Source organism: Nerophis ophidion, unplaced genomic scaffold, assembly GCF_033978795.1.
Source record: "Nerophis ophidion isolate RoL-2023_Sa unplaced genomic scaffold, RoL_Noph_v1.0 HiC_scaffold_42, whole genome shotgun sequence".
NCBI classification, from domain to species: domain Eukaryota; kingdom Metazoa; phylum Chordata; class Actinopteri; order Syngnathiformes; family Syngnathidae; genus Nerophis; species Nerophis ophidion.
The window spans coordinates 138275-163369 of record NW_026906964.1 but is presented as its reverse complement, the minus strand read 5'-3'; the positions used below and the strand labels follow the sequence as shown (position 1 = coordinate 163369).

General features: G+C 39.6%; 2 protein-coding genes and 1 non-coding gene across 3 annotated transcripts in view; 1 reads left to right on the top strand and 2 right to left on the bottom strand.

Moving 5' to 3' along the window:
* Positions 1-25095, top strand: part of LOC133546752 (gastrula zinc finger protein XlCGF57.1-like) — a 732377-nt gene that overhangs the window by 609325 nt on the left and 97957 nt on the right. The gene's annotated exons all lie outside the window — the stretch shown is intronic.
* Positions 3699-3771, bottom strand: trnak-uuu (transfer RNA lysine (anticodon UUU)). The gene has a single exon. It is a non-coding gene; the product is annotated as a tRNA-Lys (tRNA).
* On the bottom strand, positions 10255-24765 carry LOC133546753 (zinc finger protein ZFP2-like). The gene is made up of 3 exons (XM_061892571.1): positions 24340-24765; positions 15979-16197; positions 10255-12286 (listed from the first exon to the last, which is right to left on the bottom strand). Exons 1-3 carry the CDS (start codon positions 24440-24442, stop codon positions 10767-10769), a joined length of 1842 nt encoding a protein of 613 aa, XP_061748555.1. The 5' UTR covers positions 24443-24765; the 3' UTR covers positions 10255-10766.

The window sequence follows — 25095 nt, the reverse complement described above, 5'->3', positions numbered from 1 at the left end:
AGAGGTAGCTCTATATAAGATATTGCCTGCTGTCACTGTTACCATGCTTTTCTTTTACGTAATATTTATTTGAATAACAACGTGATATAAAAGAGTGTTTTGTTTCTAAAAGTAAATTCAAAGTATATCAAACAAAGCTTTATTTTGGGGTTCAGTGGCGCCCCCCTGCGACATTCATTGCAATGACAAGAGTAAAAGTGCTAGAAATTGTAGCGATATTACTGCCTGATTTATTTAAACGTACCCTTCCGCGTGTTTTTATTGTTGTTCCCTTTTATATTGTGATAAAGTCCTTTATTTTCTAAACATGAAAATGTCATACATTCTGAATTCATTACACATCAACTAAAATATTGCAAGCCTTCACACTGGTGTAAATGTAACTTAGATATTGGGTTTCACTATGTAAAGTGCTTTGAGTCACTAGAGAAAAGCGCTATACAAATATAATTCACTTCACTTTTATTATCTCAATATTGCTGATTATGGCATACAGCTTAAGAAAACTCAAAAATCGTATCTCAAAAAAGTTGAATATTTCCTCAGACCTAGTAAAAAAGCTGTATGCCATAATCAGCAATATTAAAATAAAAGGCTTGCAATATTTCAGTTGATGTGCAATGAATCCAGAATGTATAACATTTTCATGTTTTTAGTTGCATTACAGAAAATAAAGGACTTTATCACAATATTCTAATTCTCTGAGACAGTCCTGTATTTTTATATAAAAAAACATGAATAAAACATTCAGATGTCACAGAACGTGATGTCGCAGGAGCTCTGTCATTAAAACAAATCGTAAGTCCAGGAAGTGATGTAGTCTTTGCGCATGCGTGGATTTATCGTTTCATGAATTAATTTTAATTTTTAAAAAGTGTGAAACATTAGTTCTAATACACAAAAGTCTCTTTTTTACATTAAATCCAAATTCTCACTTTGTGTTCATGATTTCAATTTATTAATTCATTCTTGGAAGATTGTAAAAAATAGAAAAAGCCCTTAAATGACTATATTTATTGGAATTATTTAAGTGGTTTTAAATAAGCAGGTGTAAGTTTATTTATTTATATATTTTTTTATTTTAATCTTTTTCAAATGGTCTCATATTTACTTTTATTTGAACGGGTTTTGTTTATTGGAGGATTGGATTTAATGTGATGTTTGAAAATATTGAAAAAACATTGACTCCAATTGTATTGAAAGTACCTTAAAGGCCTACTGAAATGAGATATTATTATTCAAACAGGGATAGTAGGTCCATTCTATGTGTCATACTTGATCATTTCGCGATATTGCCATATTTTTGCTGAAAGGATTTAGTAGAGAACATCCACAATAAAGTTCGCAACTTTCGGTGCTAACAGAAAAGCCTTGCCACTACCGGAAGTCGCATACGATGATGTCACATGTTGATGGCTCCTCACATCCTCACATTGTTTTTAACGGGAGCCTCCAACAAAAAATGCTATTCGGACCGAGAAAAAGACAATTTCCCCATTAATTTGAGCGGGGATGAAAGATTTGTATTTGAGGATATTGATAGTGACGGACTAGAAAAAATAAAACAAGTTAAAAAAAAAAAAAAAAAAAGGCGATTGCATTGGGACGGATTCAGATGTTTTTAGACACATTTAGTAGGATAATCCTAGGAAATCCCTTATCTTTCTATTGTGTTGCTAGTGTTTTAGTGAGTTTAATATTACCTGATAGTCAGAGGGGTGTGTCCACGGGTGTCTTGACACCAGTCTCTCAGGGGAGTCGACGGCAGCTTTATGGACGGCACAAGCTCAGCTGATCTCCAATAAGATGCGACTTTTTACCACAATTTTCTCACCGAAACCTGCTGGTTGACATTCGGTCGGGATCCATGTTCGCTTGAAAGCGCTCTGATCCATAGTAAAGTTTCACCTCCGGGAATTTTAAACAAGGAATCACCGTGTGTTTGGGTGGCTAAAGGCTAAAGCTTCCCAACTCCATCTTTCTACTTTGACTTCTCCATTATTAATTGAACAAATTGCAAAAGATTCAGCAACACAGATCTCCAAAATATTGTGTAATAATGCGATTAAAGCAGACAACTTCTAGCTGTGTGTGTGTGTGTGTGTGTGTGTGTGTGTGTGTGTGTGTGTGCAGCGCTCATATTTCCTAACAGCCCGTGACGTCACGCGTACACGTCATCATTACGCGAGGTTTTCATGAAAAAACTCCCGGGAAATGTCAAATTGCTCATTAGTAAACTAAAAAGGCCGTATTGGCATGTGTTGCAATGTTAATATTCCATCATTGATATATAAACTATCAGACTGTGTGGTGGCTAGTAGTGGCTTTCAGTAGGCCTTTAATGTGTCTATACATTGTTTATGTATGTTTAATTGTTCAATAAAAAATAACATACATACTCAGAAGCAAAACTTCATAAAAAAGTAACAAAAATGATCAGAAGCATTTCAATCATAAGAAGAAATGTCTATTTTTGAACTAACACAACTATGAAGCAAATGATACAATCCCTTGTATTGTCTCATCTTGACTCCTGCCCAGCAATCTGCTCTAATGCATCTAAACGAGATCTATATCAAGTCAAGCTTACCCAAAACAGAGCTGCCAGACTAGCTCTCCATTGCTCATTTAGGACCGGCATTGAGATCATGCATCATGAATTGTGTTGGATGACAGTTGCTGAAAGACTAGCCTGTAGTTTGATTCTATTTTTAAAAAACAACATTTATAAATACCATAAACCTTAAGCTTGCTGCCAGGAATCTTAGCATCAGTTGTCACACAACTTTCCGTCATTTTTAATTTGGACAACCGTTGTTACGGCTATTCTGTTGTTCCAAAAAGTTACAAAAAAATAAAAATAAAGATTGCAGAGTTGCCTTGAGGAGGAGGTTTATGACGCACTAAATTCTTCAATAAGATACTTCCAGATTCAAAATGTTGATCATTTATTTTCTCAAACGAAACAATTTCTCCGTGGTTGACTTTCTATATAATGGAAATAACTTATTTAGTGTAAACAAACTATATCACTCCTCACTCCTTCAGCATGACGGACAGACCAAGGCAGCGCCCAGCTGTGCTGTCTTCTTAATTATAGGAGGAAGAAGTAGCTCACCAGGAGGAGTGTGAGCAGCTGAACACGATAATAATTCATCTAAACATCCAATAATCAACATCATCATTGGCATTGGATTCCATTGTCAAAACACTTAATAAATAAATATAAATAGGCTCCAAGAACTGTTTTTTTGTTTAACGGTGTATCTTTCCTCATGCCAATGTTTGGTATTTAACTGACGCTTTCATCGGGCTGTTTCAAACACAAATTTGTTGTCTTAAGGGTTTGTCTTGGACTGTATAACTTGAAACTGAGAGTAATAAAGCTGGGCTCAGTGTGATGTGAAGGTGCATCTAACACACCTACAGCAAAATATTAACTACAACTTTTTCCATACAGTTACACTGTCTAACAATTTGACTTTAAAGTATTGCGTTTAATCCTTCAAATGATCACATTAACGCTCTCCCACCTGAACTAAAGTGGATGTGAGGGATGTTTTTGGTTTCAGTTTTTCAAATGAAATAGAGAAAAAGCAATCACTGTTAAAAACTGTTCAAATTTAATACAGGTACAAGGACTGCTACCACGGGGCAAAGGGATGTATTTTAAGAAGTGTAAAGAGGTTAACATCAGCCACTTGAACAGGGACTTGAACCCTGGACCCTCAAATTAAAAGTCTGATGCTCTGCCAACTGAGCTACCCAGGACCTTGTCAATGCTGATATGTCCAACATCTGAGATAACATCCATATTGGCAATCTCAGGTCAATCAATCAATCAATCAATCAATGTTTACTTATATAGCCCTAAATCACTAGTGTCTCAAAGGGCTGCACAAACCACCACGACATCCTCGGTAGGCCCACATAAGGGCAAGGAAAACTCACACCCAGTGGGACATCGGTGACAATAATGACCCAGTGGGACGTCGGTGACAATAATGACTATGAGAACCTTAGAGAGGTGGAAAGCAATGGACGTCGAGCGGGTCTAACATGATACTGTGAAAGTTCAATCCACAATGGATCCAACACAGTCGCGAGAGTCCAGTCCAAAGCGGATCCAACACAGCAGCGAGAGTCCCGTTCACAGCGGAGCCAGCAGGAAACCATCCCAAGCGGAGGCGGATCAGCAGCGCAGAGATGTCCCCATCCGATACACAGGCAAGCAGTACATGGCCACCGGATCGGACCGGACCCCCTCCACAAGGGAGAGTGGGACATAGAAGAAAAAGAAAAGAAACGGCAGATCAACTGGTCTAAAAAGGGAGTCTATTTAAAGGCTAGAGTATACAAATGAGTTTTAAGGTGAGACTTAAATGCTTCTACTGAGGTGGCATCTCGAACTGTTACCGGGAGGGCATTCCCGAGTACTGGAGCTCGAACGGAAAACGCTCTATAGCCCGCAGACTTTTTTTGGGCTTTGGGAATCACTAATAAGCCGGAGTCCTTTGAACGCAGATTTCTTGCCGGGACATATGGTACAATACAATCGGCAAGATAGGATGGAGCTAGACCGTGTAGTATTTTATACGTAAGTAGTAAAACCTTAAAGTCACATCTTAAGTGCACAGGAAGCCAGTGCAGGTGAGCCAGGACAGGCGTAATGTGATCAAACTTTCTTGTTCTTGTCAAAAGTCTAGCAGCCGCATTTTGTACCAACTGTAATCTTTTAATGCTAGACATGGGGAGACCCGAAAATAATACGTTACAGTAGTCGAGGCGAGACGTAACAAACGCATGGATAATGATCTCAGCGTCTTTAGTGGACAGAATGGAGCGAATTTTAGCGATATTACGGAGATGAAAGAAGGCCGTTTTAGTAACGCTTTTAATGTGTGCCTCAAAGGAGAGAGTTGGGTCGAAGATAATACCCAGATTCTTTACCGTGTCGCCTTGTTTAATTGTTTGGTTGTCAAATGTTAGAGTTGTATTATTAAATAGAGTTTGGTGTCTAGCAGGACCGATAATCAGCATTTCCGTTTTTTTGGCGTTGAGTTGCAAAAAGTTAGCGGACATCCAATGTTTAATTTCATTAAGACACGCCTCCAGCTGACTACAATCCGGCATGTTGGTCAGCTTTAGGGGCATGTAGAGTTGGGTGTCATCAGCATAACAGTGACAGCTAACACCGTATTTGCGTGTGATGTCACCTAGCGGCAGCATGTAGATGCTGAAGAGTGCAGGGCCAAGGACCAAACCCTGGGGAACTCCACACGTTACCTTAACGTAGTCCGAGGTCACATTGTTATGGGAGACACACTGCATCCTATCAGTAAGATAAGAGTTAAACCAAGACAGGGCTAAGTCTGACATACCAATTCGTGTTTTGATACGTTCTGATAAAATATTGTGATCGACGGTATCGAAAGCAGCGCTAAGATCGAGGAGCAGCAACATAGATGACGCATCAGAATCCATCGTTAGCAGTAGATCATTAGTCATTTTTGCGAGGGCTGTCTCCGTCGAGTGATTTGCCCTGAAACCGGATTGAAAGGTTTCACATAGATTGCAAGACGCTAAGTGTTAATTTAACTGCTCCGCAAAAATTTTTTCAAGGATTTTTGAAATAAAGGGAAGGTGAGACACCGGTCGGTAGTTTACCATGAGGTCAGGATCGAGGTTAGGTCTTTTAAGAAGAGGATGAATAACCGCTTTTTTGAATGCTAGGGGAACAGTGCCCGAGGAAAGTGATAAGTTTATAATATTTAGCACTGATGGACCTAATAATACAAAGAGCTCCTTGATCAGTTTCCCAGGAAGAGGGTCAAGTAAGCATGTTGTCTGTTTTATTCCATTTACACGTTGTAACAATTCCTCTAATGTTATTTCCTCAAAACGAGAGAACGAGAGAAACTATTTTGGAGGGCAGTATCCGCCGTATATACCATCGTGTCAGTGTTAATAGAACCCCGTTGTAGCTGGGACGCATTGTCTTTAATCTCCTTTCTAATGACTTCAATTTTCTTACTAAAGAATTGCATGAAGTCATCAGCTGAGTGGGTGGAGCTACTGGAAGGGGTCCCTTGTTGGGTTAGCGATGCTACCGTACTAAACAAAAATTTAGGATCGTTTTTATTACGGTGGATGAGATTTGAGTAATATTTAGCTTTAGCTAAGGTAAGCATGCGTTTATAAGTTATTAAACCATCACTCCATGCTTGATGGTGCACCTCAAGTTTAGTCGTGCGCCATTTGCGTTCCAGCTTTCTACATAATAATTTCTGAGCTCTAGTTTCTTCTGTAAACCACGGGGTGCGCTTTTTTGGAGCCTTTTTTAACTTTAGCGGTGCTATGTTATCAATGGTTTCGCGCAGGGTGTCGTTAAAGTTGTTAGTGAGGTTATCAATAGAGCCCACATACTTTGGGAATGGTGCCATTACCGAGGGCAGTAGGTCAGCAAGAGTTGTCGTTGTGGCTGTATTAATGTTGCGGCTGCTATAGCAGTTATTATTATTATTAGTTTGACGAACATGCGTCTGAACCTCGAATTTTATAAGGTAATGATCGGACAATACTTTAGTATACGGGAGTATCGTAACTTTGGAGACGGTGATACCCCTGACAAGCACTAGGTCTATCGTATTACCGTTTCGATGCGTGGGTTCATTTATTATTTGTGTGAGACCACAGCTATCAATTACAGTCTGGAGCGCTACGCACGGTGGGTCCGATGGGTTATTCATGTGGATATTAAAGTCCCTCATTATGATTATATTATCGGCGTGAAGGTGAAGGTGAAGGTGAATCAGTCAGCATGTTCAGTGACAAGGTGGCAATTATCCATCCATCCATTTTCTACCGCTTATTCCCTTTTGGGGTCGCGGGGGGCGCTGGCGCCTATCTCAGCTACAATCGGGCGGAAGGCGGGGTACACCCTGGACAAGTCACCACCTCATCGCATGGCCAACACAGATAGACAGACAACATTCACAATCTAGGGCCAATTTAGTGTTGCCAATCAACCTATCCTCAGGTGCATGTCTTTGGAGGTGGGAGGAAGCCGGAGTATCCGGAGGGAACCCACGCATTCACGGGGAGAACATGCAAACTCCACACAGAAAGATCCCGAGCCTGGGATTGAACCCAGGACTGCAGGACCTTCGTATTGTGAGGCAGACGCACTAACCCCTCTTCCACCGTGTAGCCCTTGCCAGAAGCATTTTACTTCAATTTTTAGTGGAGGTTAGCTGCAACAGGTAGAGCTGGTGAAGGCCCAGGCTGCAACAAATAGAAGGTCACTAGATTTTAAAGTCCAACATAAGCAGTCAGTAAAGCCCTGTTTTGGTAGTAAGCCTCATGTAAACTGTGTGTTCCTTTGGCCTAAGATGTTTACGATATACAACCTGTACTACAGTCAAATCAGGCTTCACATAGGGCTAGTGGTGCAATGGATAACGCGTCTGACTACGAAGCAGAGGATTCGAGTTTACAGATGAGAAGATTCTAGTTTCAACTTCTGTCTATCTTGTTGTTATTTGTCAATTGAACTGAAACAAAAGTCAGTACCATTTCTTAGGGACTGTTTTTTTGCTTTTAACATAAATATCTACTAACTGGAACATGCATAATTTGTCTTTTTTATTGTGAATAGATAACTGGAAGTTGTATCTGTTGGTATACTCGGGACATTCAATCAGAATAAAGTGGGTGAGGAAAAAGGTGAAACAATACAAATCTTACCTGAGCACGCCTTCCTCTTGTTAGAGTAAAACATGTTGGGGCTTGGTCACTAGCATTCAAAGTAGTTGTGACTATTCTGTCTATGAACATGAACAGGGAAACAAACACATTCTCAGTCTGCAAGGTTTGTTATATCTGTGATGGTATAGTGGTTAGTACTCTGTGTTGTGGCTGCAGTAACCCTGGTTTGACTCCGGTTCATGGCACTTTACCCTTTCTTCAAGCTGTACTTTTTTGATGATGATTTTTGATAAAAATAAGTTTCTTGTTCCCTCTGGTAAGTGGTTGAACAAGATGTGAAACCAACCAGGTACTCTGGCGAAATTAAAAATATCTATTTGATGTCATTACAGTATTGTCCTTGATGCATCATTTAATATGACTGATGTGTGCTTTGTGCTGTTACTTTATCACTTGGTAAAATTGCATTATAAGCTCAGTCAATCAATCAATACTTTCTTTCTTTAGTTTATTTCGAATATGAACGTACTTACGGGCTTCACGGTGGAAGAGGGGTTAGTGCGTCTGCCTCACAATACGAAGGTCCTGAGTAGTCGGGGGTTCAATCCCGGGCTCGGGATATTTCTGTGTGGAGTTTGCATGTTCTCCCCGTGACTGTGTGGGTTGCCTCCGGGTACTCCGGGTACTCCGGCTTCCTCCCACCTCCAAAGACATGCACCTGGGGATAGGCCCCTCCCACTTCCAAGGACATATACCTGGGGATAGGTTGATTGGCAACACTAAATGGTCCCTAGTGTGTGAAGTTGTCTGTCTATCTGTGTTGGCCCTGCCATGAGAAGGCGACTGGCGCCTATCTCAGCTACAATCGGGCGGAAGGCGGGGTACACCCTGGACAAGTCGCCACCTCATCGCAGGGCCAACACAGATAGACAGACAACATTCACACTCACATTCACACACTAGGGACCATTTAGTGTTGCCAATCAACCTATCCCCAGGTGCATGTCTTTGGAGGTGGGAGGAAGCCGGAGTACCCGGAGGGAACCCACGCATTCACGGGGAGAACATGCAAACTCCACACAGAAAGATCCTGAGCCTAGATTTGAACCCAGGACTGCAGGAACTTCGTATTGTGAGGCAGACGCACTAACCCCTCTGCCACCGTGAAGCCTGCTATTGTATTGTGGTCAGTAAAACTTCCAGGAACCAAGACTGCTTTGCAGCATTGGTCACGGACATTTGTATAAATATGATCAATGCATGTAGCTAAAATAATACTATCACTACCTACACCTATTCTCGTGGGAGGGGCAACAATATGGGACAAATTGCTGTCATGGCGTGGTCGCATCTTTATGCGAGGACTGTTCTCCCAGGAATGCAGGACTGACGGCTCCGGACGAAGGCGTGAAGGTTGGATTAGATTTATTTAATATAAATCTCCCAACTACCAAAATACAGACAGTCCGCAGCATACAGCAAACAACAAAAAGGCAAGCGTGCCTAACAAACGTACATCTTAGACTTAGCATAGGCTATGGCATGGAACAAAAACTTACTTGGAAAAGGTGTGACGCAAACAATGAAACCAGGCCGACAAACTGGCAGAGACAGGCTTAAATAAAAGTTTCTTGATTAGAGCAGGTGCGTACCGGACACACGAGGCAGGTGAACCTAATAGGTAGCCATTGTTAACTAAAACAAACAAGGGTGCACAAATACAGGAACTAATGGAGTCCAAAACTTACAGAACATAACTAAACAACACATGATCTAGACCACAGATCATGACAATTGCAAGCATTTAAAATGGATAGTCAATTATTTGTGTTTGTACGCCCCTGTCCCAGCTAGTCAACATTCATATCACCCAGTAAATAGATTTCTCTATTCCCTGTCAAACATCTCACATAACTCCTTCAGATACAAAAGCATCAGCACTAGGAGGCCTATAGACACAGCATTTCAAATGTGCAAATTGTTAAAATACCAAGCTTCGACAAAACAACAGTTGTTAACTCACAAACATCAAAAGCGATTAACTAAGTGGATAAAATTGTGGCGAAAATAGCAAACTTTAAAGTTCAAGGCGAGCTGGAGGTTAGCGGAAGGGACTGGCTAGCTAGCCACCTGGCTAAAGACACACCAAGCTCGCTGACGGTCGGTGATATGTCTTTTAGACAAACAAATACGCCTTGATCACTTTAAAATCGTCCATAAAGTCTCCATAAAAGTATCCAGCATTGGCACCCTGATTACAATCTGATATATTTGTGACTCAAAATCGGATAAAACGCCAATTTCTGCCCTCGCCAACGGAAAAGCTCTATGAATTTATGCCAAGTAAATCTCTGTAGGATGATGTACAGAATTGGCTTTTGCCTGACATTCCAAACTTTGAATGATATTGATATTGTTTTGGAGGATGTTAAAAAAATAACAACAAAAAAAAACATTAAAATGTTTTAAAACACAATAATTGAAATTTGTGTTTTATCCACAAATGTATGTTAGTAAAAACAAAACCATCCTTCCACAAACAACTCAGCCATTTAATCTATTTTTTAATATTGCATAAAGGTCTGGGGACATACATATAAAACAATCACAACACAATCATAATATTACAATAGACAGTAATAAAGATAATTAATACAATGGATTATAGAGACCCAACAAATGATTAATAAAACTTAACACTTCAAAATTGTATAAAAGACAACTGTTCAAATTATGTAAAAAGTAAATAATAATATGCTTCCTGAAGTGGTCCAGAAGATGTTTCAGATGTGAACCAGTACATATGTATATCATATAAAGGTGATAATCTATGGGATTATTAACAATTAGAAATACAAATATGTAATATTTCCATATTCCAAACTATCTCATCTATAAATGTAGAAGCATATTAAAAAAGATTGTTACACAAACAATAACATGTTATATGTACTGATGTTGTTAGAAAGTCAAAATGAAAGTCTGGACAGTTTATTTCAAATCCTGCAGTTTCATTTGCTGCTGCTGTTCTCACCAGCACACTTGTGTTTCTTACACTGCTACTTAGAAGACAATCTTTCACCACACACACTGCAACTCAACACTTTCTCTCCCGGGTGTATTCTCATGTGTGCTACAAGGCTTGATCGTTCACCAAAGCTTCTGTTGCAGATTGAACAGGAATGTGATTTTTCACCAGTGTGTGTTGTCATGTGCACTTTCACATCTTGACTTTGTGTAAAACCTTTACCACAGATTGAACAGGAAAAAGCTTTTTCACCAGTGTGTGTTCTCATGTGTCTTTTCAAACTTTGACTTTGTGTAAAACTTTTACCACAGGTTGAACAAGAAAACGGTTTTTCACCAGTGTGTGTTCTCATGTGTACTTTCAAATCCTGACTTTGTGTAAAACCTTTACCACATATTGAACAAGAAAAAGTTTTTTTACCACTGTGTGTTCTCATGTGTGCTACAAGGGTTGGTCGGTCACCAAAGCTTCTGTTGCAGATTGAACAGGAATGTGATTTATCACAAGTGTGTGTTCTCTTGTGTGCTTTCAAATTCTGACTTTGTGTAAAACCTTTACCACAGGTTGAACAGGAAAAAGCTTTTTCACCAGTGTGTGTTCTCATGTGTACTTTCAAATCCTGACTTTGTGCAAAACCTTTACCACAGATTGAACAAGAAAAAGGTTTTTCTCCAGTGTGTGTTCTCCAGTGTTTTTTCAAATCCTGACTTTGTGCAAAACTTTTACCACAGATTGAACAAGAAAATGTTTTTTCACCAGTGTGTGTTCTCATGTGGACTTTCAAATTGTTACTTTGTGCAAAACCTTTACCACAGAGTGAACAGATAACAGTTTTTTCTCCAGTGTGTGTTCTCATGTGTGATTTCAGACGACAATGGTATTTAAAAGTTTTGTGACAGTGAGGACATGTGAAGTGAGTGTTGTCAGTGTGACATGTCTTATCATCTTTAGAGTCTTCATCATCAGTGTCAGGAGAGTGTGACGTTGTGTCCTCACTATCTGATAGTGGAGCTAAGAGCTTGTCTGCTTGTGATCCTCCACAGTGGTCTCCATCAGCTTCTGTTGTCATGTGTTGTGTTGAGCTGCTGCTTGGAGGCTCCCCCCCTCCCCTCTCCTCACTTTCACCTTTCACCTCATCATCTTCACTCTTCACAGGGACACCAGTCACTGGGAACTCCTCCAACCATTTAGGCTGACTGATGCCATCTTCCTCCTCTTCCTCTTTAATGTGCGGCGGCTCTTGGTCCTCTTCTTCCTCTTTAATGTGAGGGTTCAGTGGGTTCTCTTGCTCCTTAAAGTGAGGGGTCAGTGGATCATCCTCTTCCTTTTTGATGTGTAAGATGAGTGGGTCCTCCGCTTGCCCTTTAATGTGAAGGGTCAGTTTAACATTATGGGTCTGTGGCGTCTCATGTTCCTCTTTAATGTGGGGGGGATGTGGCTCCTCTCCTCCCTCTTTGATGTGTTGGGAATGTGGTACCTCTTCTTCCTTGTGTATGTGGGGGTACTGTGGTTCCACCTCCCGCTCATGAGGTAGATGTTCTTCATTGAGGTCTGCGGGACAGGACAAAACAAACATTCTTGATAAAAGTCCAGCTTTGCTCAGTCACATGAGACATTGTCCTGCACCAACATATGATCTCACAATCTCATCAGTTTCCCCTCACAGCAGTCAGGGTACTTCCAGCTGACACATGAAGAAGACCTTCAGGGGAATGCCTTCCCAGGCCAACGTCCAATCCACCTTATTCATATAAAAACATCCTAAAAGTCATTCCTGCAATCCTTAATGGTAGACGCCATACATGAAAGTGTGCGGTTCTCCCTCTGAATAAGTCATACACACACAGGAAATAATGTACCACATGCCAGCCTCCACGCAGTAGTACTAGTAAAGAGCTCCCCCTGCTGGTGGACAATAACTACTGCCATTTTCACATTTATCTTTAGAGACACGTCTGCTCTAAAAATAGCATGAGCATAGTCAACATCCATCCATCCATTGTCTACTGCTTGTCCCATTCGGGGTCACGCATGTTGGCCAAAAAAGATGACATCTGTTTTGCTTTCATTTAGATAATGTCGCCACAGTTAAACTGGGAAGAAGTAATCAGATTACTGACTACTCCTTCAAAAGATAACTTGTTTACCTCATTAATAATAGTAATATTGAATTAATTTAGTTTGTTTCTAGACACTCAATTTGCGTTAGAGTGAGAACTGAGAAGACATCAGTCATGCAGTCCACACATTCAATGTGGTAAGCTACATTTAATTATTATAATAATATTAAGTAGATGAAGCAATTCCTGAAAGAATTGTGTTTGAATGCTCCAATGCTGAAGTTGAACTGAAAGGTTGACAGAATGTAGTATGAATGTAAGAATAGTTTGAATGTTGAAGACTTTGAACTTCGGGAAAACCGGGATTTTTTTAAGTTCTTAAACCAACATGCTTTTTTGTCCTGACTCAGAGGAATGTTTTGACAGTGGACCGGTTGAAATGGGTTGAACAATGTGAAAGGAGTCATCGCACTAAAGAAGGTTGGAAATAAGGTTAGAAAAAAACGGGAATTCCTGTAAATTTGTTGAATGTGGAAAACTGGTTGTTTGAATTTCCAGGATGAATTGAATGTGTTGAAGGTAGAATGGTTTGAAACATGTGGGAATTGTGGAAATTTGAAACATGGATAATTCATTTTGAATGGGGAAAATGTCCCTAAAAACCGGGAATTCCAGAAAATCCAGGAATTTCTTTTAATAAGTGTTGAAAGGGAGCACACAATTCCTGAACACACTGAATATTTTGAAGTTGGAACGGTTTGAATCAGATGAAAAATGTGGGAGTTGTGGAACTTTTATTTTATTCCTTTCAATGGGAATTTCATGGAAATTTTGGAGAATTTCGGGGAAAGCGGGAATTTTTTGGGACATGCTAAAAAATGTGAATGTTCTGAATGAGTTGAAATGGTTGGTGTTGGAATTTTTCAAATCGGTTTAGAAATGTTGAAGTCGTAACATTTTTAATTGAGAAATGGTTTTATGGAATTTCTTTAATTTCGGGAACACTGGAAATTTTTCCAATTCAAAAACAGCTTTGTTTTCTGTCCTGATTAAAAGGATTGATTTGACGGTGGAACGGTTAAGGTGGGTTGAAAAATGTTGTAATTTCAATTTCCAGAATTAGTGGAATATGTTGAAGGTGGGATTGTTTGAATCGGTTGAAAAATTTTGAAAAAAAGCTCATTCATTTTAGAGAGGACCTCCCATTGGCTCCATTGCAAGTGGACTTTTATTTACATTTATGAGTAAGAATTAGGGCTGGGCGATATATGGAATATACTCCATATATCGAGACAACCGTAATATGTCAAGTATGTAAGGCTGGGCGATACGACTAAAAAATGTATCACGATATAACTGTTTCATATCAGTCGATATTGATAATTATTGATATAAAAAAACCCAACTATTTTAAATAAAGACCAGGAGAAAAAAGGCTGAAATTAAATACTTTTATTTTAAATTTAACCTTTAACCTTTCAAACGACGTCAGCATTATAAATGAAAATACTGGTCGATGTGCAAAATATTGACATTAAACAAATGCTTAATCTAACAAAATGTGCAAAGTATTGTAATTAAGAAATTAGTAGTGTACAATTCAGGCTTTGAAGCCATATTGGTAACGATATATGCAAATAAATAACAGTCAAATTAAGCAAGCAGAAACAAACATGTCTTACAGAATATTGTAAACATCGGAATAAACTTGCGTCTGAACATCTGTGACAAAACAAACCTTTTACCCTCTTCAGTCATTTATGGAATAATCAAACCAACTTCAGCATATAAAAAAAATAACTCAAGCAACTACTCAACCATCGCTTCACTTTTTATTTACAATTTCCTCTCGTGCTGCCGTACTCATATTCCCATTTCGTTTCACTCCTCGTGGTCAGCTAGACGTTGTTGCTTTTTTTTATTTCCTGTTAGCATTTCCCAGAATGCCTTGCGGTTCAGGCTCAGCCGTGATAGGTCGAGAGGCCAAAGCCTTTCTTCTGCCTACACCTCCCAAAGTGCCGTGCGGTTCCAGCTGGGCCTTACTTCCTATTTTTTTTCTAACAGAACTCAATGAAATTATCGAACGTTCTATCGACCCCATTTTCTATTGATAGTGATCACATGTCTATCGCGATATATATTGTTATTGTTTTATCGCCCAGCCCGCAAAGTATGTGGCAAAAGTGTTGCTACAAAAAGTAGCAGCACCGCTAATGTGTAGCATCATTTGAAAAGTCACCCGCTAAAGAATGAGGAGTCCTTGAAACTCTGCATGTCAACATCTCAGTTTGGTGCCACACCCACAAAATGCCCAAGCAACCATTTCCACATCAACCCCATATTAAAAAATTGGTCAACAACAGAAGGAGATAACGTCCGTAGGAACCTACCACATAGCGAAGGACATACACTATTTGATTTCCTATTATGCAGCACATTTTTATTTGACACTTATTGAAATAGCTTGTGTGACATCATGCAGAAAAGTGCACTTTATTTGTTTTAAACTATTGTAGTGGCCTTCTGTACACAAAGAGCACTGTAATTTAGTGTTGTTTTGATGTCATCTTAGTGACATCATGCACAAAAGTGCACTAATAGCTTGTTTTGAAATGTCTCTGACAATCTTGCACTTTCTGTTTGGAAATGACATGAATGTTTGTGCCACTGCTTAATAACTGTTTAATAAATACACTTTTGCTAATTTGACTTAGTTGTGGTTTCCCTCTCTGCATGAAAGTTTAAAAGTAGCATATATGAATGCAGTATGAAGAAGAATGTTTGAATGTAGACACATAGAATCATCATACTGCTGTGATTATATGCATCAAGTGTTCATTCAAGGCTAAGGCAAAATATCCACATATATATGCTGTATCGTGATGTGGACTAAAAATATTGACATATTAAAAAAAGGCCATATCGCCCAGCCCAGTTAGAATGTGATTTTTTTTGTGTAAATATATCAACCGTTGTGTCTTTCATAATGATTGTGAAAAATAGAAAAAAAACCCCAAAAAGTGCAGTTCACCTCTAAATTCCAGTGATTATATTCAAGACTTGAAATGTATGAGCATGAAGTGATGAAGCCTACTTGGATGAGAGGACAAAGGTCTTGTAAGACAAAGTGAAGAGTCCAGTTGTGATGGATTGAATGCCCTGAGAATAAAATGTTGTGCTTACTTGGACTGTGATGAAGCTGTGAGGACTCAGGTGGTTTGTCTTCATGCTTTTCAGTCTTCACAGAGACAACAGTCAGTGGAAACTTGCTGACATCAGCCTCCTCCTGCCCTACAGGACACTCTCCCTCCTGACTCATCCACACTTCCTCCTCTTCCTCTTTAATGTGGGGGGGCTGTGGATCCTCCTCTTCCTCTTTAATGTGAGGGGGCTGCTGGACATCTGTTGGGTAAATAAGTAAATAAGATAAAGAGAGAATAGAAATAGTTTTGAAGTGACACTGTTAACACAATGACATTATTTGTGTTCTTTCCTGTGTTGTGTTAAAAGTGTGTAGCAAAACAACCAATAAAAACACAGGAAATACCTCCTTTTTTCCTAAAATTAATTCAAAAGTGGTACAGTGAGTACAAAAACAGACTTGGAAATTTAATGAGGGGCAATTTGAAAAGTTTTTATAAGTACGAGGCAGCATTGATTGAAGCACTCTTAACTTCACTGATGTAAAGTGGGTAAATATTGTTTTGTGTATACGGTCTATGACACCTAAACTTTATCTGTAAACTTAACCATATTATTTTAATGCCATAGTTATTACTATAACTAAAATATCCTGGAAATTCAAAAAATCTAATTCCAAAATCACTGCAATAACATTCATGGTATGTTTTTGTGATCATGCAAAATATTTTTTGGTGGTCATTTTGTTGGCTGGGCCAAAAGGAACTTTCACCAAAAACACGTTTTACTATGTGCTGTTTTATGGAGTATCTCCATCAACAATTCCTCTTTAGGAATTGGAGACCATCTACGACACGCTGAAGGAAAGTCAGTCACCTTAATAATTCAAGTTTTGACTACTTTAGTTATTGAAAATAATTGTTTATGTTCACTTATTGATACTTGTAAGTCAGATTTAGGAAGTGAAATTATAACTTTAATTAGATTTGTTTACAGTATAAAATGTATTTAGTGACTGTGTGAGTTTTATGTAAACATGTTGATACAGGTTTACTTCTTGGGGACTGGAATACTGATATGTCCTGAAAGGATGCACCCATTTTTAAAACCTTCACTAAACTGTGCCACCAACATTGTCTCACTTAGCTCATTAAGCACACTACCAGGGTGAGTGAGTCCTGTTAAACCTTCATAGACCTCCTTGTTTCTTCTGACCAGTCTCAGATCACTACGAGTGGAACTACTGTATGAGGCTTAAGTGATCATTCCATCATTTTCTATACCCATAAAGAACATAGAACCGAGGCTAACGGCCACAAAACAAGAGAAGCTAGAATCCTCAAGACCTAGACTAGCAAGGCTTTCAATGACAAACTGCCGAAATAAGACTTGCCTCGGTACTTGCAAGTACACAGGTCTTTGGGTCAATTCCTAACCTCAGAAAAGTAGATAACTTCACACTCAAAGTGGGTGACAATATAATAACAAACAAAAATGAGATTACCTATCTTGGTTGCATCGTAGAGACTAATCTCTCCAGTGAAAAAATGACTACTAAGGTGGTCAAAGAATCAACCAATGAATTCTGTTCTTACTAGTGTTGTCCCGATACCAATATTACAGTACCGGGACCTATACCAAAATGTATTTCGATACTTTTCAATACTTCTTTAAATAAATGGGACCACAAAAAAGTACATTATTGGCTTTATTTTAACAAAAAATCTTAGGGTACATTAAACATATGATTCTTATTGAAAGTTTTTCCTAAATAAAATAGTAAACATACTAGACAACTCACCCCAATAGTGATGAAGTGCTTCGAGAGGATAGTCATGTCACACATCAAGAAGACCATCCCAGACACACTGGACCCTCTACAGCAGGGGTCACCAACCTTTTTGAAACCAAGAGCTACTTCTTGGGTACTGATCAATGCGAAGGGCTTCCAGTTTGATACATTCTTAAAAAATTGCCAGAAATAGCCAATTTGCTCAAATTACCTTAAATAAATAAATCTATATATATAAAAAATGGGTATTTCCATCCATCCATTTTCTACCGCTTATTCCCTTTTGGGGTTGCGGGGGGCGCTGGCGCTTATCTCAGCTACAATCGGGCGGAAGGCGGGGTGCACCCTGGACAAGTCGCCACCTCATCGCAGGGCCAACACAATTTCTGTCTGTCATTTTGTCGTAAATGTTTTTTCTTTTTACGGATTTTTTTTTTTTGTAGAGAATAAATGATGAAAAAAAAACTTAATTGAACAGTTTAAAAGAGGAGAAAACACGAAAAAAATTAAAATAAAATTTTTAAAAATAGTTTATCTTTAAAATTCAAAATTCAACCGAAAAAAATGAAGAGAAAAACTAGCTAATTTGAATCTTTTTGAAAAAATTAAAAAAAATAATTTATGGAACATCATTAGTAATTTTTCCTGATTAATATTAATTTTTGAATTTTGATGACATGTTTTCAATAGGTTAAAATCCAATCTGCACTTTGTTAGAATATATAACAAATTGGACCAAGCGATATTTCTAACAAAGACAAATCATTATTTCTTCTAAATCTTCCATAACAAAAATTTTAAAAGTAATTCAATATACTTTGAAATAAGATTTAAATTTGATTCTACAGATTTTGTAGATTTGCCAGAATAATTTCTTTGAATTTTAATCATAATAAGTTTGAAGAAATATTTCACTAATATACTTTGTCGAAAAAACAGAAGCTAAAATGAAGAATTATATTAAAATGTATTTATTATTCCTTACAATAAAAATAAAAAAATACTTGAACATTGATTTAAATTTACAGGAAAGAAACCGCCTTCCGCCCGATTGTAGCTGAGATAGGCGCCAGCGCCCCCCGCGACCCCGAAAGGGAATAAGCGGTAGAAAATGGATGGATGGATGGAAGAGGAAGGTATTGAAAAGGTAAAAAGGTGAATGTGTTTAAAAATCCTAAAATCAATTTTAAGGTTGTATATTTTCTCAAAAAATTGTCTTTCTGAGAGTTATAAGAAGCAAAGTAAAAAAAATAAATGAATGTATTTAAACAAGTGAATACCAAGTCTTTAAAATACTTTCTTGGATTTTCAAATTCTGTTTGAGTTTTGTCTCTCTTAGAATTAAAAAGGTCAAGCAAAGCGAGACCAGCTTGCTAGTAAATAAATACAATTTAAAGAATAGAGGCAGCTCACTGGTAAGTGCTGCTATTTGAGCTATTTTTCGAAAAGGCCAGCGGGCGACTCATCTGGTCCTAACAGGCAACCTGGTGCCCGCGGTCACCGCGTTGGTGACCCCTGCTCTACAGTTTGCCTACCGGCAGAACCGGTCCACTGAGGTTGCAGTCAACCCCGTCATCCACACCACCCTCACCCACGTAGAGGGCAAGGACACCTATGCCAGGCTATTATTCATCGACTACAGCTCTGCTTTTAACACGGTCATCCCACAAAAACTCACTGCTAAACTCCTCACTGTTGGTCTGACACCAACTCTCTGTGACTGGGTCCTGAACTTTCTCACAAACCGGCCCCAGTCAGTCAGAATCAGCAACCAGACATCAGGAACAAAGGTTCTAAGCATTGGGACCCCCCAAAGCTGCGTGCTGAGCCCCCTATTGTACACCCTCTTCACACACGACTGTGTGGCCTCCCAGAACAACACCACTATCATCAAGTTAGCAGATGATACTACGGTCGTCGGACTGATCACCGGGGGATCTGAGGCAGTGTACAGAAGGGAGGTAGCGGAACTGGTGGCCTGGTGTCAGGATAATAATCTCTTCTTGAACACAGACAAGACCAAGGAGATGATTATTGACCCATGGAGAAGGAGTGCACAGTACACACCTCTGTACATAGGGGGGACAAAGGTGGACAGGGTGAAAACCTTTAAATTCCTCGGGACTCACATCAGCGAGGACCTCACCTGGGATCACAACACCCAACAAACAATAAAAAAAGCCCAGCAGCGACTGTACTTCCTAAGAAAGCTGAGAAAATTTGGCATGCCACCAAAAATTCTCAGCGACTTCTATAAAAGTACGGTTGAGAGTGTCCTTACCAGCTCAATCACGGTCTGGTATGGAAACTGCACTGCTAAGGACAGGAAGGCACTCCAGCTAGTGATTAAAACTGCTCAGTACATATCAGGAGCAGCCTTCCCCTCACTACAGGACATGTAGTCTACCAGGGCCACCAGGAGAGCACACAACATCATCAAGGACAGTACACAGTCTCTTCAGCCTCCTACCATCAGGCAGACCATACAGGAGCCTGAAATCCAGGACTACGAGACTGACAAACAGTTTTTACCCACAGGCCATCAGGCTTGTGAATGCTAACTTTTGAATGCCAGCTCCCCCCCAACCCCCCGTCTTTACTTTTGTCTTTTTGAACAAAAGACAGCTACAATGACCACCCCCTAACTGTGAACCATCACTGTAGACACGTTTCACCTTTGATCACTAAAGACACTTTAACTGCTGCTGTGACCCAAGGTCACCTCCATATTTATACTGTTGACTGTCAATCAGAATGTGCAATAATGTTATGTTACTTACTGTGCATTGTATATACATTTTTATTTTTATTTTTAGCTAAGTTCCGTGTGACTTGTTGAAGTGTGAACTAGCAAAGTAAGATTTTCATTGTACGGCAAATTGTCTGTTTAACTGTGCATATGACAATAAACTATCTTGAATCTTCAATCAAAAAGTGATTTGATGTAATATTTTGATATTTACACATCGCATATTTACACACACGCATTTTACTAGAATGCCCTTATGACCATTAGATATATCAATATCAACTACCTACTGTACTGTTTACTTGTTGAAATACTATTTTTAGAGCAAATATCTACCCAAATGGCCACTTTGTTGCTGCCAAAAATGTATTTTAAATAATAGTTTGATATAGACACATCTCATCTCTGCTTATTTTACTAGAATACTCTTATGAGCATTATATATATATATATATATATATATATATATATATATATATATATATATATATATATATAAATCAAGTACCTACTGAGATAGGGTGAGAAGCTCTGCCATCCGGGAGGAACTCAAAGTAAAGCCGCTGCTCCTCCACATCGAGAGGAGCCAGATGAGGTGGTTCGGGCATCTGGTCAGGATGCCACCCGAACGCCTCCCGAGGGAGGTGTTTAGGGCACGTCCAAAACCGGTAGGAGGCCACGGGGAAGACCCAGAACACGTTGGGAAGACTATGTCTCCCGGCTGGCCTGGGAACGCCTCGGGATCCCTCAGGAAGAGCTAGACGAAGTGGCTGGGGAGAAGGAAGTCTGGGCTTCCCTGCTTAGGCTGCTGCCCCCGCGACCCGACCTCGGATAAGCGGAAGAAGATGGATGGATGGAAGTACCTACTGTACTGTATACTTGTAGAAATACCCTTCACAAAGCTAAAATATACCGAAACAACCACTCTGCTGCTGCCAAAATTTGATTTCAAGTAATATTTTGATACTGAAAAATCTCATCTCTGCATAGTTTACTAGTATACCCTTATGATAAAATAAGTGGGTTGTTCTTGTATAGCGCTTTTCTACCTTCAAGGTACTCAAAGCGCTTTGACACTATTTCCACATTTACCTATTCACACACACATTCACACACTGATGGAGGGAGCTGCCATGCAAGACGCCAACCAGCACCCATCAGGAGCAAGGGTGAAGTGTCTTGTTCAGGACACAACGGACGTGACGAAGATAGTAGTAGGTGGGGATTGAACCAGGGACCCTCGGGTTGCGCACGGCCACTCTCCCACTAGCCACGCAGTCCCTATGAGCATTATGAGCATTACATATATCAAAATCAAGTACCTACTGTACTGTTTACTTGTTGAAATACCCTTTTTAGAGCTAAAAAGTACCCAATTTGCCACTTTACTGCGACCAATAATTGATTCCATATGATATTAACAATAATAACAAAATTTTCAGAATAATTGTATATGAGTTCAGCGCCCCCCGCGACCCCAAAAGGGAATAAGCGGTAGAAAATGGATGGATGGAAGTTATGAAAAAACTTTGTGTTCCATTGAGTTCAGGTCCCCTGCGAGAAGACCAAAGCTGTCTTTCATCTTATCAAACAAAAGGCTTGTAAAACTCCACTGTCTGCAATGGGATGCAACATGGAGGTGTCGGTTTCTTTGATTTATTGACAGCCACAGGAAGACCTTTTCCTAACCTGAGATCTACAAAGCAGACCATTTCTTTAAACTGTTTACGACCGAGTGCAAAAGCTGTTTACGCCCCCCCCCCCACCCCTCCCTTTAAAAACAGCTGCAGCTATGTAATCAGAAAAGGCCCAAATAAAAGAGGAAGCGTGGAACTCCCTCGTCAAAGCGTGGTGGAAAACTGTACAAAGTTGTGGCCCAGACGTTTCTCCTCATGCGCTAAATTGAATCCTGTCTCTGTTTGATTTCTTTGCTTCTTGTCTTGTCAAATAGATGTCATCGGTGTTTGAACCTGACAAGAATGTAAAAGCATTTCTCTAAAACACAATATTATACATTATGAAAATATAAACGATAGCAAGAATATACCTACACATTTCAGAAAATTTCACTCGCAAACACTTTGTTTGGAAGATGTTTACTGCCTTTTTTTTTGCCCTTTGAGACACTTGTGATTTAGGGCTGTATAAATAACATTGATTGATTGATTGATTGATACTGAACAAAAATGCTAAATAGCTAAAGAAAACTGTCACTGAACATCTTAGTGTGATGTCATTCTGTGACAGACAAATGGTACACAGTTTCCACATGGTGAGGACATTGATGGTCAGACTCACTGTTCTACGGATTACCTCAACTTCTGCCAGACGTGGCCTGCCCTGCTAAGACTGTTCAGTGCTACCCTAATGACAAACCCTGGGTAACACAGGAGGTTCAAGCTGTGCTCAACAAGAAGAAAGCTGCCTTCAGGAGTGGAGACAGGGAGGCAATGAGAGCAGCACAGCGGGAGGTGAAAGGACATGTAAAGAAGGCTAAGGACAGCTACAGGAAGAAGCTGGAGCAGAACAACATGAGGGAGGTCTGGGAAGGTGTGAAAACCATCACAGGCCACAAGACAAAGACCAGAGCAGTAGGGGGGACAATAGAGAGGGCCAATGAGATGAATACCTTCTTCAACCGGTTTAACCAGTACTGTTCTCCCCACCCCCCACTCCTCATTGCATCCACTCCCCGTTCTTCTCCCCCCCAGCCATGGTTGCAACCCCCTCCTCCTCCTCCTCCTCCACCACCTCTACGCAAACATTAGTCATCTCTGTGGACCAGGTCAGAGGTCAACTGGGGAAGCTGCATCATAGTTTCTGGTGCGGACAAGATACATATCTCAAAAAAATTGTACCCATGTCCCTTTAGGAGCTCCATAATTTTTTAAATGATCAGCATGTCATCTTTTATGTGAAATTGTTATTCAAATAAAGATTGCAAAAAAGAAAACTATAGTAGTGACAACATGCAGGAACATAACTGACGTAAAACAAATAAAATGGAAGTGACCTTGTCACCGCACACGCGTGCATTGATCATGTCTTCTTGAACCGATCGAGCAGGGATTCTAAAACTGTGGTACGTGTACCACTAGTGGTACGTGGGTATCACCTAATGGTACGCCAAATATTATTTCATTTTTTATGTACATTGTTTTATTTTCCAACATGCAAATACTGTGTTACTGTTCAAACTGTGTGTAATGTTACAGTAACTAAAATATTAAATATACTTGTTAAATAATGTGTCTTCCTTGTTTTTAATGAATAATTAAGGCCTACTATGCTACTGTACTTTATTGCTGTTCATGATGGTGGTACTTGGAAATCCAAGTATTTTCTGAGGTGGTACTTGGTGAAAAAAGTTTGACAACTACTGATGTAGTGAAGTTGTAAACTAAATTGGCAGACACCATTTTGTTATACCCAAACAGCGTCTGCTCATACATCGCGCTTCCAACGAGATCCCGTTCTTTCCCCCGAGTTAGAAAGTTCCAGAACTGTTCACGTTATACTATCTCATCTCATTGTGCAACATGTGAATGTTTGAAGTGGAACTAAATGTGATCTCTGAAAGGGGTACACATTATTACCAAAGCAGGGCCCCCATCCACATATACAATACTAGTACATATCTGATGAAAAACAACATTATTTTTGTTTTTTTGATTATAAGTGTGCCAAATCACCTATATTTGAACATTATCTAATGGAAATGACTGCTGTCTGATAATCACATTAATAACACAATAACAATCATGTGTCTGAGTACACCTATTGATAAATTATTAATCAAACACGTCATATTAATGATGAAATATAAAGTTAGTAAAGATGTGAGAGTAAGAAGTAAACAAACCTGTTCTGTGTAACACAACTTGAGGTTTTTGATGTTGTCGCTCCTTCTCCTCTTTAGTTGGACAAAGTTCCTCCTCGTACTCTGCTATGGTTCTTTCGCACATTTTCACACAATCACAACACTTTACACTCACACTTGATCTCTACTTAGCGATGTGTTGATCAAATCCGCGTCTCTTTGTTAGCGGCTAACAAGCTAAGCTAACTAGCATGCTAAGCTAACTAGCGCGCTCAAACAAGGAGCAATCTAAGCGGGCCTAATAATGTCCAAAGTTGAGTGAGATGAGTGGAGTTGATGCTGACACGGAGGATGAATAAAGTGTAGTTAGTAGATGTGCCGAGGCTTAGAAGCGTGTGTGGAGTAAAGGAGGACTTTGCTGCGAAGAACATATCCTCCACGCATGCGTCACTTAGGGGCGGGGCCAACGAGTCATCGTGATGGGCAAGTCATGAACGATTCATTCTAAATGTATGTTTTCATGGTGTCTACACAAAAAATCACGGCCACCAATGATCCATCCATCCCTTTATCGACTGTGTGTCCCTTTAGGGATGGCGGGGTGTGCTGGAGCCTATCTCAGCTGCATTCAGGCGGAAGGCGGCGTACACCCTGGACAGGTCGCCACCTCATCGCAGGGCCAACACAGATAGACAGACATGTATATCAACTGTATTTGACTTTAAATCTGATAAATATCATTCAACAACAACACAATTTGCAGACTGTAATTACTGGTTCGCTGGTTTTACTGGTGTT